Source organism: Python bivittatus, unplaced genomic scaffold (genome assembly GCF_059951505.1).
Source record: "Python bivittatus isolate LINGU-HERP-01145 unplaced genomic scaffold, Pbiv_v1 ctg000400_np1212, whole genome shotgun sequence".
Taxonomy (NCBI): domain Eukaryota; kingdom Metazoa; phylum Chordata; class Lepidosauria; order Squamata; family Pythonidae; genus Python; species Python bivittatus.
The window spans coordinates 6,880,070-6,894,712 of record NW_028277073.1 but is presented as its reverse complement, the minus strand read 5'-3'; the positions used below and the strand labels follow the sequence as shown (position 1 = coordinate 6,894,712).

The 14,643-nt window shown below is 44.2% G+C and overlaps 1 protein-coding gene across 1 annotated transcript in view; it reads left to right on the top strand.

The window, feature by feature from the left end:
• The first annotated feature begins 563 nt into the window (after nucleotides 1–563).
• Nucleotides 564–14,643, top strand: part of SPOCK2 (SPARC (osteonectin), cwcv and kazal like domains proteoglycan 2) — an 80,601-nt gene continuing 66,521 nt past the window's right edge. Inside the window, exon 1 of the mRNA XM_088144377.1 lies at nucleotides 564–1,163. Within this exon, the coding sequence (XP_088000503.1) occupies nucleotides 987–1,163 (177 nt within the window). The 5' untranslated portion in view covers nucleotides 564–986. The remainder of the gene's footprint in view (nucleotides 1,164–14,643) is intronic.

Sequence of the window (14,643 nt, the reverse complement as noted above, 5' to 3'; positions counted from 1 at the left end):
GGATAAGAATCAGAAGATCTATTAAGATGGTAGCAAAATCCAGCTGGTTTCATTTTCAGGGATAGGCATTTGAGTAGAAACAGCTGTGTTTGAAATGTTTGGCAAATTCATTTTGGTGGTCTACTTGGAATTCTACAAATAAAATAAAATTAACGTGGGGGGGGGGAGAGCTTTGAAAAAATTATTTGATTTTCCCTCTAGCTGGAAAGGGCTTTTCACACGTTACATGCTTAGATGTACATTAAACTGTAATATGGAAATGCGCCAAATCCTTGAATCACATCAGAGGACTGTACGATGTTGCCCTTAGATTCTATGTCAAGCTTAACCTTAGCTTTCACTGAATGTGTCATATGACCCCTAGCAACTTCCACCAGAGCCATCTGCCTATTGTCCCAGCGGCAAGAGTTCTGTATTAACCTGGAAGCTTGTAAGCTGCTCATCTATTACATCTTTCCAATCTTCTAGGACCAATATGGCAAGTCATGCAACAATCTGTAGGGCCAGTGATGCACAGAAGATGAGGGGGGGGGGGAGGAAGAGGAGGAGGAGGAGGAGGAGGAGGAGGAGGAGGAGGAAGAAGAAGATCCCAGCCGTCTTTTCCTGCCGCGCTGCTCTAGCAAGGACGAGCATCCGCGTGGGAACGGAACCGAGGAACGAATGCTATTTGTGGATCCGGCCGGTGCCTCGTCCCTCTCGCCCGTGCCCTTCGCCTCCCCGGCCGCTTCTCCGCCGCCAGGGTGGGCTTCTTTTTTAACAGGTATGATGATGTCAAACGTGATGCTGCTCCTCCAGTGACTTAAGCCAGCCTCTTTTGGCGCAGACTCCGTAATTCTCCCCGGTGCTCGCTGAGCTGGATTTCAGAGAAGCGCATCTGCAAAGCAGGTCACATTTCAGCGGGGCTCCGACATCCTGTCTGCCGGAGTCGGGCGAGTAGAGAAGGCCGGGGCTTTGCGGCGAACCAGGACCGCGCCACGCGTCCCAAGATGAGAGCCCCAGGCTGCTGTCTGGTGCCGCTTCTGCTGGCCCTCGCTTGGGCGGAAGGAGACGGCAAAGCGGCGAAAGAAGGCGACAGCCCCGGCAATTTTATGGAGGACGAGCAATGGCTGTCTTCCATCGCCCAGTACAGCGGCAAGATCAAACACTGGAACCGCTTCCGAGACGTGAGTCCTGTGCCGAGTCCGCCCAGTCCCACCGGTGGCGTTAGAAGCCCGCTCGGAGGACGGGAGGGTGGCAGTGCCTCGCACCGCAGAAACATGTGCAAAGGGCGGGGGGGGGGGCGCGAGAGGAGCTCCTGGCTGCTGTTCGAGGAGCAGCTTGGAACAATTGCTCCTTTTGCAAATGTAGTGGGCGGAAGGCGAAGGCGTGAAGGAGCGGACTTGCTGGCAGCGGCTGCCCGGCTGTCGGCTGCACTCTCGCTGATGCTCGGAGCTGCTGGAAGTTGCGCGGAGCGGCACTGCAGGGAGCGGGCGCCTTCCCCGGCGGCGCAGCTGAAGCGGGGAACGGGCGGCGGGGAAGGGTGGGTGGTTCGGAACTGGCCCCCGGTTTGCACCGTGAAGGAAAGCCCGGGGGATGAGGCAGCCTTATTTCTGATTAATTCGTTCAGTGTCGTTTATTGGTATAACGATCGGGCGCAAAATGGGACGGGAAGGATCTCCGCCTCGCCCCGCCGTGGCGCTCCGCGCAGTCGGCGCGGCGCGGCGCGGCGCGGCGCGGCGCGGCTTGCCTTAAAAGCGAAAACTAGCCTGCCTGCAGAATTTGCAAAGGTTGCTCCGACCGGCGAGCTGGTAGCGGCCTCGTCGGTTTCGCCAGAGGGATCCGCCCTGCCCAGCGTCGACGAGCGAACGGGCGCAAAACGGGCATGGAAGTGCAGGCAGAGTGGCGCGTTCCGGCCGCCGAGACCTCCTCCCTGCCTGTCGGACGTCTCCCCCATCTCTCCGCCCCCCGTTCACCCTTCTGGGCAGGGCAGGCTTCGCCACCCTGGTGCCCGCCAGCGAGGGCTGGGCTACAGAGTCTCGCTGATAGGGATGCGGACCGACTGGCGCTTTTGGAGGGCGCCGGGGGATGCCCTGGGAGAAACGGGGGCGAGGGCGGGGCGGGACGCAGAGCATCGAAGAGCTTCACGTGGTGGTGCCTCGGGCCGGGCGGTGCTCCCCTTGCTGCAGTGGTGGAGAACTCACCTCTTCCTCTTCTTCCACCGTGACTGCTGAGAGTGGCGAGATGGGGCAGGGAGAGGAAAGCGTTGAGTTGTGGGAGAAACAGCTCCCCACAATCGCCAGATTGTGGAACAGAAGCCATCTAGGCAAAACGATCCATTCATTGCCTGCTGGCTTCCAGGGGATCCAGCATCAGCCCTCCTTGTACTGCAAAGGATCTCTGAATGGGGGGAGCAGATGCCCCTGAAGGGGGGGGGGGTCTCCCAGCACCAGAGACTGGAGTTAAGAGGGTGGAAAGCTGCAAGAGCTCCTTCTGTTGACCGAATAAGATGGGAGCCCGACTGTGTGAGGTGGGATAAATGAAGGGAAGGAGGATGCTCTGCTAAGGGTATTCCAAAGCTTTCCCTAGCAGTGATGTAAAGATGCACTTCTTTTCCATTCCTTCTGTGCCCTCAGAAGCGGGAAGGCAAAGGAGAACTTTGGAATGCAATCCTCTCATCCTAAATGGTTTGGCATCTGGGAGCTCACCTTGGTTCCAACTTAGAAGAGATTCTGTACCCAACCAGAGTTGCCTGGTTCGCATCGTTTCACTTCTTCCAGGGCAAATTTTCCTAACGCACCTGGCTCAGCTGATGCCGTGCACGTAAAAGCGAATTAAATTGCCTGGACGCAACGGCTAATGAGAACGCTGGAGCACAATGGTTGAAGTTAGGTGAAGGGTGCCACAATTTAATAACCAAATAGACTTGTGGCTGCTTGATCTTAGGGATCCCATTGCAGGAGAGATTGCACTGAGTTTGGCAGGGTTTCCTCCTGAAATTGCTCACATAGAATGGAAGGCTGGATCTCTCTGCTTGCTTCTGTGCAGCACTGCCACACAGTCATCTCTCTAACATAAAAGGATGTTTTTCTTTAAGTTCTTTGTTTATTTTGCTGTACTGATAATGGAGGACTAAAAGGCTATTTGGCTCAGACTTGTGCGATCATATTTATAATTCTCATCCCCTCCCATTTCTAAAGATGTATCCTATAGGATCTAGAATGAAATGAAAGAAAAGAAAAGACATCTAGAAAAATGAGTTGGCAGAAGATCCTGTTTCCCCTGCTTTACAGTTTAATTCTGGTTGTGCTTTCTTACCAATAAAACCATGAAATGCATTAGTTTTGAGACTGCCATCTTTTTAACTATTTTGTCTTTATCAAAACCTGCTCTTCTATTCTTAAATTTAGCAAATAAAATCTCAGCCACTTTTCTTCATGTCAGGTAAAATTTCACCTACATAATTTCTGAGTGCCGGATGGTAAAGATGTAGAAGCATTGCAAAATGAAGGAAGATCCCCATCTAAGCTGCTTTGAGCTCTTGGAGAAAAATTTAATAAAGTTTGCAGTTTTATTCATGGTCCTGTACTTATGCAGTACATGGCTTAACATCTGCATTAGTAGACAAAAACGTAATAGTAATTCCTGTGGGCAGTAACTGGAGACCACTTATTACAGAAATGTTTTCTCTCAAAAGATTTTGCAAGCCCCACTCTGATTTTTAATCACATTATGGTTGAATGTTGGCTGTCTCCCAACCACAAATCAACATACAGTGCATCCTTGTGAACATAGTGGGAAGTCTAATCCATAAGGGAGAGAAGCAGCAAAACGTTGCAGTACGGAGTGCACCCAGTTCAGCCAGCCAACTGTGCCATCTTCGAGAATATTCTATTCTGTTATCCTTCTTCTTTTCTCTTCCACCTCATCCAATGCAGACGTCTCTGACCATCACTAACTGCTGTTAGCCCAGATTGGTTTGTGTTGGATCTCTTCATCCCCTTATTTTTTTCCCATACATTTTTTGTACTGGTGCAAACTTAGGGCTGCCCTAAGCTTGTTCTGCTGGCAATCACCCATGGAATTCAGCAAGTTTGCCTGCAGAATCAGGACATATCAGTTATTCCATTTCAATCATTCCCCCAAGAATGATGAAGGTTGTGAGCTTGAACATATATTTTCCAGCATCGTCCTGACATCTGGCTTGGTATATCTGAAAACTCATCCCAGAGATTAGACTATCTGCTCAGCTAATGAGAAGAAAGGCCTGGAAGCAGCTGTGGTTTCATCTAATAGCTGCTTCCTCGGTAGGAAAAACCAATTTGATTAAGCAGTAAAACTCAGAAAAAGTAGCTTTTGCCCCTTTGACCATATCTGAAGAGCCACTTCATTTTCACTCACTGCCCCCCCCCCATTTATTAGCAAATAATTAGCGAAGAGTGGGAAACCATCTAATCTAGGCAGATTGGCTCAAGATATAGTCAGGTTTCTGAGCATGGTCCTCCACTCCATCTCCCAAACACAGGAAAACCCACTTGAGCAAATCTTAGGATGGCTTGGTATGCATTCTCTCTTGCCCACTTTGCATCTCTTCTTTCCTAAGACAGAAATTGTGGAGCTGTTTGCAGGTCTATTTTTATGTAGGGCAGTGACTTTTCCTGAGACTTCTAAACAAATTCCCAACAGCCTCAGCTACCAACAGCCTCAGCTAGAGTGGGGGACACTGGAGCTGTTCACAAGTTTCCCACCTCCAGTGTAGAGTCTAAAAGTCAGAGCTAGGATCCCACTTCTGCCAAGTTCAGCGGTTGTTTGTTCTACTGCCTCAGAACCTGCATCCATCAATTCCTACAGTTCACAAGGTGAGGCTAATAATGTTGAACTGCTTTATAAGATTATAGTTAGAAGTAGGAGGAGGATCATACTATGTCAATATTATGTATATGGTTGCATTAAAAGGCATCATAAACTAAGAAACATAAAAAAGAATATGGGGAATCTCTTTTTAATTCTTTCTAAAAGGCTTTTTCTTTTTCTTTGGAGGCCTTCAAGTCAATCTTGACTCTTGGGAACTGCCTGGGTTAGTCCCTGAAGTTTTCTCAGCAGCATTTTTTTTTTTTTTGGAAGTGCTTTGCCCTTGCCTTCTTCCTAGGGCTGAGAGAGAGGGAAGTGGAAGTCAACCACTTTGATTTGTGTCTAAGGTGGGACTAGAACTCATGGTTTACCAGTTTCTGTAATGTGCAGAAGGAATAACCTGGAGGAACAGGAAGAAGAGCTGCAACCAAGACAACAGTCAGATAAAAGAAATCTGACTCCAGGGCAGAAATGTAATTTGAGCAAGCATCTCAGACAGGACCCTCCCTAGTTTTCAGGAAGATAAAGCGGGGACGGGGAGGGTGGGTGGGTGGGAAGCATATTCAGACTTGCAAGATTTTGTTACTGTAATCTTATAATAAAAGTAGTATTTGCATTCATAACTTTGGTTTCCTAGTCTGGTCTACCCTGAAGGGCTGACAGTTTCTAGTCTAGTGCCTTAACCACTACACCAAAACAGACTCTCTACAATGCAGGTAGTCCCTGGGTTAAGAACACCTGGTTTACAGATGACCCACAGTTAAGAATGGAGCCTATTGTAGCAAAATTTGAGTTAAATACACAGTGATTCAAGTTAAATACACAATGGTTCGAGTTCATTATCCAAGACTACTTATACAGTATTATACAATAATACTGTTCCAGCTTACATACACATTCGACTTAAGGATAGACCTTGGGAATGGAACTCGTTCTAAACTGGGGACTACCTGTATTTCTCATGTGGACATCCCTCCATTCTGTAGCTCTTTTTGTATTCATTTTCTATTTTCTATTGATTTCCAAGATGGGGATCAATCATCTGCACTTCGGGTATATTGCATCCCCTCCCCCCATTTTTTAAATATGGCCTTAACTGAATCTGACATCCTTGTAATCAACCATCTAATAATTTTAGTCATTTGTTTTTTAAATATATAAAGGACCAGTAAGTGGTTTGTCTAGCATTATGACAAGCATAAATATACTAAAAATATAAAATTACAAGGGAAGGAACATAAAAGCTATAATGAAACAATAAACACAACAATGAAGCCCCCCCCCCTTTTTTTTTCTTGTCCAATATTTTAAATTTACCATCTTTGGGCAGAAAATCAAACACTTTGATTTGGTGCTAATACAAAACCAAAATTGGCACTAATCATACCTTCCTTGGGAAGACATTTAAAACCAGATATTGCAATAGAAAGGACCTCTTGTTGTAAATATGTAATATGTTTGTCCTACAAAGTTTAGAGAAGAGTTTCTCCTGAAATGCTTTAATGCATGTGGTAAGGTGATAGGGGACATTCAGGCCATCATATATTTTACCTCCAAGCTGTAGGACTTCAAATGAGAACCAATATCCTGAATTGAGATAGGTGGTACAGATAACCATTAAAATTTCTGAAGAACTGGTGTGACATACCTTGTCTAGGACAGGGCGTACAATCTGAGTCCCCAGGGCTGCCTGTAGGATGATAAATTTTGAACAATCCTCTCCAAAATTGCCACCAAAATACCCATTTTATGGTGATAGAAGAGGAAAACTATTAAACATATTAAATGTAAATTAACAATATTAAATGCATTTTAATGCTAACTGAAATTAAACATACATTAAAGTAATTCAGATTTAGCTTTTGTCTGGGCCCCATCCACTTCATTCTCCTGGTGCTGTTTACATTTTGGGATGTCACCCTAGTTTGCTATTTGAAAGTCAAATGCAGCTTTCATCCTGAGAAAAGTAACCTTGAAATGTTACAGCAGATCACAGCTCCTAGCTGACCTTGACTGATCTTGAAAAAGTTAAGCGGGGTTAATTCTGGCTAGTACTAGGTTGGGAGGCCACCATGATATTCCATGACTGTAAACTAGACCTGGAGTTTAAAAGAACATCCCAGAAGAAGGCAGCAGAAAATCATTTCTTCATTGTTGGTCGAGGGCAGCGTACACATCTCTATTCAGTCACTAAGGACTGAGCTTGATTCAGAAGAGTCTACCTTTGCCTATTCCTCACTTAGGTGGTACAAATTCTAGTTTTTGTGTCATTATTACAAATTCATTGAAGATCGCAGAATAATCAAATCTTAGTAGAAGGATTCTTAGTATGTGATGAACCACAGGTCAGGGAAAGAAGAACATTTGTTAAAAGAAGCCCAATGTTTTTGTGTTCAGCTATTGATATATTTACCAACGAAGTATGGAAGAAGCCTTCAGAATCCACTCTGAATGATATGGGTAATAAATCAATTAGTCTGGATGATTTTCCAGTATGTCAGAGAACACTCACGCGTGCATGCACGTACATAGCACAAACATATTTCCCTTCCAGCATGAGCAATGTTAGTGCTGCTTTGGCATTAACTTTTTCATTATAAGACGTGCTGTAATTCTTTAGTGCTTTGTCAATGTGTTTTCCTTCCATCAAAAAAATGCAGAAGGAAAATGCTGTTTACCATCCCTGTTGTATGTTTATCTTTGAGAAAGTAGACTATTTCAACCAAATGTGTCTTTGTGTAGGATTACAGCGATGATGCCTGCTGGCATCAGTGGAAACTAACTGCAGGAATCTATGCTAGGTTTACATTTTGTGGTGAGTAGCTGCTGGTGAATGTGTCACACACAATTATTTCATGTGCGAAGAGTAGTTTTTTCAACACTAACATAAAAAGCACCCTCGAGCTATGACAATTCCCAGGGATCTTTTTAAGTAGAAATGAGGAGGAAATGTTGGCAGGTGGGCCTAAGCAGAAGGTAAGAAGCAGAAATAATTTGGGGGATCCTCCAGTGTGTAATGTTACGATACATAGCAGATGTGATACTAATGACTTGAACTGACAGAGCTTTGGGGTTTTGTAGTAGTATGATAACCAAACAAACCATTCCCAAACATCACAAGAGTATTCATGGATGTGAGAAGTCCATAAAGTGATGGTATTCACATCCTACATTTAAGGAACTTCCCCACAGAAGAGATTTTAAGGGCACATCCACAACCTTCTGTTTTTGTTCCATAAATCTTTAGAAAAGCACGTGTGCCTCCTTGCAAGGTTTTTAACCTGCTTTTGCCCAGGAATAGATTGGCCTGTCAATACCAGGGTGCAAAAATGGCTACTCCCATTCCTTGCCTTGCTCTGTTTGTTCTGGCAGCAAGGCAACATGGCATTGTATTCCAGGAGGGATAGGAAAACCTAAAGAGGCAGGGCAACGGAAGATCTTCACCCAGTGGGGTATCCTCTGTTCCGCAGCTCCTGGGAAAAAAAACACTGTAACAGTACCTTGCAATGTTTCCTCTGGAGAAGCAGCTGAGCTACATGTTCATTGGCTCGGTTTCTGAAGACTTCGGAAGGCCTTGCAGCATTGTGGGGACGTGGGTATGGCACTGATGCTGAATCTGTACAGCTCTTGAATGTGGAAAGGGCCCAAGTGTCAAACCCAGCCCAAGAACGACAATGAAACAGTCCAGTTCAGTTCTTTTACTGCTTGCACCATATAGACAGAATCTTGCCAGACTAAATCTATACTGCTCTAACCTAGTGGATATACCCTGGGAGATCCTAGGGAGTGGCTATCCTGAATCTCTTCCTCTTCCCACAATCCTGCTCTGGACTGTGCTGTCTCTTGTCTTGCCCCACTTCCTGGAATGTGTTCCCGCCTTCCTGTGAACCTTCTGCACTACTGTAGTCCATCACTTCACCTCCCCCATTGTAGATACATTCCATCACACCAGGTTTCTGAACAGCCTGTGCAGAGACAGGTGGTTGTGCAATGCTCAGAGAACTGGTGTGGTTGTATTCTTTGAGGACATTTTCTTCGCTATATGAAATGCTGCTTCATCTTCGTAGCAATGTGGGTATACTCTTCCTTGTAATAAATACTTCACTATATTTATCTTATTGTCAGTGGCTTCTTCACTGGGATGTGAAAAATCCACAGATTCAGAAACAGAACATTCCAGAGAGTTTCAGAATGTTCTGTTGTGTACCAGACCATGCCATTCTAAGGATGGCTCAGCAGTTTTCCAGAAGTACAGCTTCCGAACCAGAAATGGTTCATGGTGATTCAGAGACATTCTAGATAAAACAGGTCTGTCTTGGGCCAGACCAGCCCAAAAACATCTCCAGTCACTTCCAGGTCTGAGGATTTATTTCCAGCAAGCTAGTATACCATCTCCAGAAGAAGCATGGTCTGGAGAAGGTTGGCATGGTCCAGTGGAAGAATGTTCTATTCTGGAAACTCTTGAGTTTTACACATCCCTATTTCATAATGGTGCTGCACACTTTTTTTAGATTAAGTATTGTGACTCAGGACTGAAAAATGGACCACCTTTTCAAGTAGATTGTTATAGATGGCCGTTGAGAAACCAGGATCAAGAGAAGGCACATGTACAGTGTGCATATAAAACCAGCTCTTTCTTGTCTACAGTAAGAAATAGGTATTTGCCCATGTAGCAGTGTTCACTCCGGCCACATGGGACTTACAGGGCAGAACTAGAGATACTGATCTCTCTTCTTTCTTTGAAGCTTCTTTAATAGCTTTCCCTTTCTCTTATCTTCTAGCCCAGTGTTGTCCAAACTTGGCCACTTTAAGATGAGTGGACTTCAACTCCCAGAATTCCCCAGCCAGCCATGCTTATCTTAAAGTGGCCAAGTTTGCACAACACTGTTCTAACCATTCGAAGGAGTAGGGAGAACCATGAACATATTCCCTATTTTTTAGAAAGATCACCTGAAAGACACACATCATGACAACTTTGAAACTGTCAAACTTGCCTGAAGTGGACAATTTTCCCCAGAAAAATTTACCACACATGTCTCTGGCTATAATATTGTCCTGTGTGTGGTTAACAGGCATAATAATCCTGCTGTAAAGGCCCTTGGATAAACTCAACATCCTGACATATTCAATCTGGCAGGTGGAAGTGTGTGGAGCAGCAGTGGTCAGGACCTTTTCATTCTGTTAAAAAGAAAAAAGATCCCTTCTATTCTGATGCTGCCCATCCTTACAAGGGCCTCTTTTGAATCTTTCCAGTCTTAGAGTGTCCTGACATTAAAAAAAGCCAGCCTGGGAGGAAGAGGAAAGCATCATGTAATGCTTTCAACCTTCTGAAGTTGAAGCTGTTCTTCTGACCTCTGAGAAGAACATTCAAAACCAACAAAGGGTCCGGGACACTGTTTCAGCGGTTGTACTATTGCAGCTGCAAATATTCTTCTCCAAGGAGATTTGCCTGCTGCATCTATGTATGAGTAACTGCCCTGGAAAGCTGCCTTATATTGAGCCAGACCACTAATCCATGAAACTCTGTGATGTTTCTATACTGACTGGCATCAGCAGCAGTACAGGTTTTCAAGTAGGTAATTGAATCTGGGATCTGCTCTTAGGAAGCACGCTCAGAATGAATGACTCATGCACACTCAAGAGAAGGCAGGTAACACTTATTCTTTCACACTCTGTATGTAACTTATTTTGGTTGCAAGGACAAAGTGTGAATCTTTAATGCTAATTAAGGAAAAGTATCCCATGTCTCAGACTTTGAGGAAGCCCAAAGGTAGAACTAGGGTAGATAATAATTTTTGTAGCTATTTTTAGATCAAGTGCGGGGAGCCTGTGGCCTTCGTGATGTCACTGGATTTCTTCTCTTGTTCAGATGCAGCAATATCTAGCAGGCTTGTTGTCCTTTGAACAGTCCCCGAGTGGTCACCCATCAAGCTCAAGCAATGCTGAAAGGAGCTTCCTTGGGTATTGGTCTTCATTGCTCCAGTTGCATTCATATGGTGTGACTAAGCTTAAGGTCAGTTTTAGGCATGTTGAACAGTTTACTTGAGGTTAAAAGGAGAGAGCAGTGCAAAACGCTCCTATATCAACAGCACCTATGATCCTGATGTAGTCAGTAATAGGGATTTGTAAGGTTTCTGTCTCCTCTCCCCATGTTCCCTTCCTGGTCCTAGACATAACATTCTTAGCGTTCTAACTAGGCAGAGCCAATGCAGCCTGCTTGGTTAATTGCAGTTTTCACTATTAGAAATGACTACCAAAGCTAGTTGGGTGCCATTGAGTCAAGTCATGCCCTTGGCAATTCTATGGACTAATGCCTGTCATCTCAGTCTGTCTCCAGTGACGACTCCTAGCTCTCCCAAGAACTTTCCAGTTACATCTTTGATCCTGTCCATCCACCATGTCATTGTCTTCCCCTTTTACATCCCTAATGCTTTCAACCTTCTGAAGTTGAAGCTGTTCTTCTGACCTCTGAGTGCAGCCATTTTTTTCCAGTACATCACCCACTCGCATTTCATGCCCAAAGTATGCACGTTTCTGCTTGCTGATCATGGCCTAAAGGGAGCAGTCAGCCTTTATCTTTGACCAGAATTGATTGCTTGAATCTTCTTGCAGTCCCTGGTACCCTTAATAACTGTCTTCAAATCCACAAATTGAACGGGTCTTGCTTCTGTTTCTCTTTCCTAGTATCCAGCATTTACAGCCATACGTTACCACTGATAAAAATATCGCTTTAACTATTCTGTCTTTGTTGTCATAGAAATATCCATATCCTTCCTGGTCCTGTCTTAAGTTTGTCATTGCCCTCCTCGTTGGATTTATCTCTTTCCTCCTCCAAGTCCTATCTAATCTGGAGCCCAAGGAAACAAAGCTATGTGCCTCCTTCACTTCTCCTTCAACTATAATTTCACCAAGCCTACTGGTTAACATCCCTTTATTTTTGAAATAGTCCACATTAATCTAGGTTTTTCACTTTCTGTGTTTACTGTCAATGCGGAAACAAATCGGGAAAGAATGCTCCATTTTCCAAAGGATTTCAGGGAGACATCCTCAGCTCTGTTTCCCCTTCTCTGCCAGACTGGATGCTGAGCCACCAGATCAATGTTTCCTAGCCAGATGGAGTTCCAGCTCCTAGGATTCTCAGTCAGCATTTCTAAAGGATGTTGAGCTGGGGAAGGTTGCCGCAGAATGAATAATGAAAAAATGAAAAGTTGCTGCATAATAAAGGAAAAAAATAGGAGTGAATAAGTATTTGGCCAAAGAAACACTGGTGTTTATGGTTTGTTTGTCCTTGTCCTAGGCTGTATCTCTACCTTTTCCTCCTAGATAGACTTTTTATCTTTCTCTATTTGATAGTTTGGGTTTTATTTCTTTTTCCTAATGCTTAATATACACAATTGCCCTCTGATGCCTCCTTCCAAATAAATTGGATATACATTGTGCTGAAATACTGCAGTGGGCTGAATGGAGGACTGACTTGGAAGAGGCTCATGATATATCTGGGCTTCAGAATTATGCAGTAACTGGGTTGACTATGATTACTTTATTTGTTTTTAATCTGTGGGAAGAAATTTATTGTGTTTATAGGCTTTTGGCTGTACAAGGGTAATCATTCCTCATCCCTTCCCACTGAGTTAATCACTTCTTCTTGCGATCCAGATGGTTTTCTTATTTTTTTGGTGCAAGAGCAATCAGCCCTCAAATAGCAGAAGGAGTTTAATTCATGTTTTGCAATAATGGATATGATTGCAGGAAGCCTGGAGCCTTCTTGTGATTGAGAAATGACTGGCATTCCATTGTGGAAAAGAATTCTGTCTTGCACACCTGTTCCATGGAGTAAGTACCATTCAGGTTGATGGGGCTTACCTCTAAATAAGTAACTTTAGGATTATTCTCAGTTTGCATTGCAGTCCACCCATTCAGCCAGGCTTGGTATCATTTGATTAGTTAATTAATAAAAGCTAAAAATGCAGAATTCATCATTAGTAAAAGGTAACGTCTTTTTCGAATTGATCTCAGCTCATGTGGAGGGCAACATGACTATATAGACATGTCTGTGTAGGCTTTTATGGCAGCAACATGGACATGGATTGCTCTTGCCTTTCTTTAGAGTGTTTTTCCAACTACCCAGCCTTGTTTCCAGTCCTAGGATTTTTCTGGTAGTGTCCCATCAAAGTACCAGTCAGGTCCAACTCTGTTTAGCTTTTAGAAGGCAGCAAAGTGCTGCCACCTGGTTGGCCTCATCATTAAGCAAACCCTTTATTAGATAACCAGTATAGGGATTGACTAACTATGTAGTTTGGAATTTATTTTTCAATGGACCAGTATGATTGATTGATTGATTATCTTCCATCAAGTTGTTGTCAACGCTTAGTGACTGCGTAAATAGATTTTTCTCCAGGAAAATCTGTCTCTAGCCTGGTCCTTCACAACCTCCAACAGTGCACTCATTGCGGCTGGTCATCCTCTTCTTCTCTTTCCTTCCACTTTTCCAGCATTAGACCCTTCTCCAAAGAGCTAGGACTTCATATAACGTGTCCGAAGTAGGATAATTTGAGCCTGGTCCTTTGTGCCTTGACTGAGAACTTTGGGTTGATTTGTTCAATGATCCATCTTGTTTTCTCAGCTGTCCACAGTATTCTCAGGAGTCTTCCAAAGTTCAAAAGTATCAATACTCTTCCTATCCTGCTTCTTGAGAATCCAGCTTTCACTTTCGTAGAGTGTCAAAGGGAATACCATGGGTTGCGTGATTCTGATTTTTGTAGGTGTAGACATATCACAGCACTGGAATATCTTTTCATGGCCTCCATGGCTGCTCTACCAAGTGTTAGCCTGCAACGTATTTCTTGATTGCTTGTTCCTTTACTGTTGATGGTTGATTCTAAAAGGCAGAAGCTGTCCACCATTTAGATATCTTCATTGTCAATTCTAAATGGACCAGTGTAGCTGTTTTTATTTTAAATCAATGTAAAATCACTTCACTGCTGAAAAAGTCAGAATAAAAGCAACAAGAAAAGAATCACTGCTAAAAAAGGGTAAAAGACAAGGGAAACATATTGTGTAGCTGTTGTTTTATATTTAGCTTTAAAGGCTTAAGAATCAAGCAGGTTTTTGCCTTGCACCTGGATACTGATGGATGGAAATTCTTATCTTCCCCATGCTTTTGACCATTTAGCAAATGACCAGGGGCTGAGAAACACCACATTTTCTTGTTCAACCATTCCAAGTGCCCTGTTCCTTCTTGCATGCACCATCAGGAACTTCAGATGTTTGGGGAGGGGAAGTTCCGGTAACCAGTATGTATGTGAGAGGTAGGCTGAATAGCTGCTGAGGTCCCACAATTCATTATGGTGCATTCTGGGAAATCTAAAATAATAGCTGGGAGCTGCTGCCACCCATTCATGAACAGGACCAGGCAGGACCTTTGGTCAAAGTCTTCTCAAGGTACAATTAGCCTGCCTGAGAAGGGGCCATCACAAAGTCCCATAATGAGATTGTTTGGTCAACTCTCATGGAATTCCTTTGAACCTGAGTCTCATCCTGTTGGGAAGAATGTTTAGCATAGATTCACAACCCGGGACCCACATTCTGTACCCCAATGTGTATTTTGTCACCCCAGAGCACCTCTGCAGTGGGTGGAGCCAATATGTTCAGTTTTTTCATTTCAGTGAGTGAGCTGGGTTTAACAGGCAAAGCTAGTCCTTAAAGTCTCTCTCTTTCCCCCCTAAAACAGTGTTGTCCAAACTTGGCCACTTTAAGATGAGTGGACTTCAACTCCCAGAATTCCCCAGCCAGCATGGCTGGCTGGGGAATTCTGGG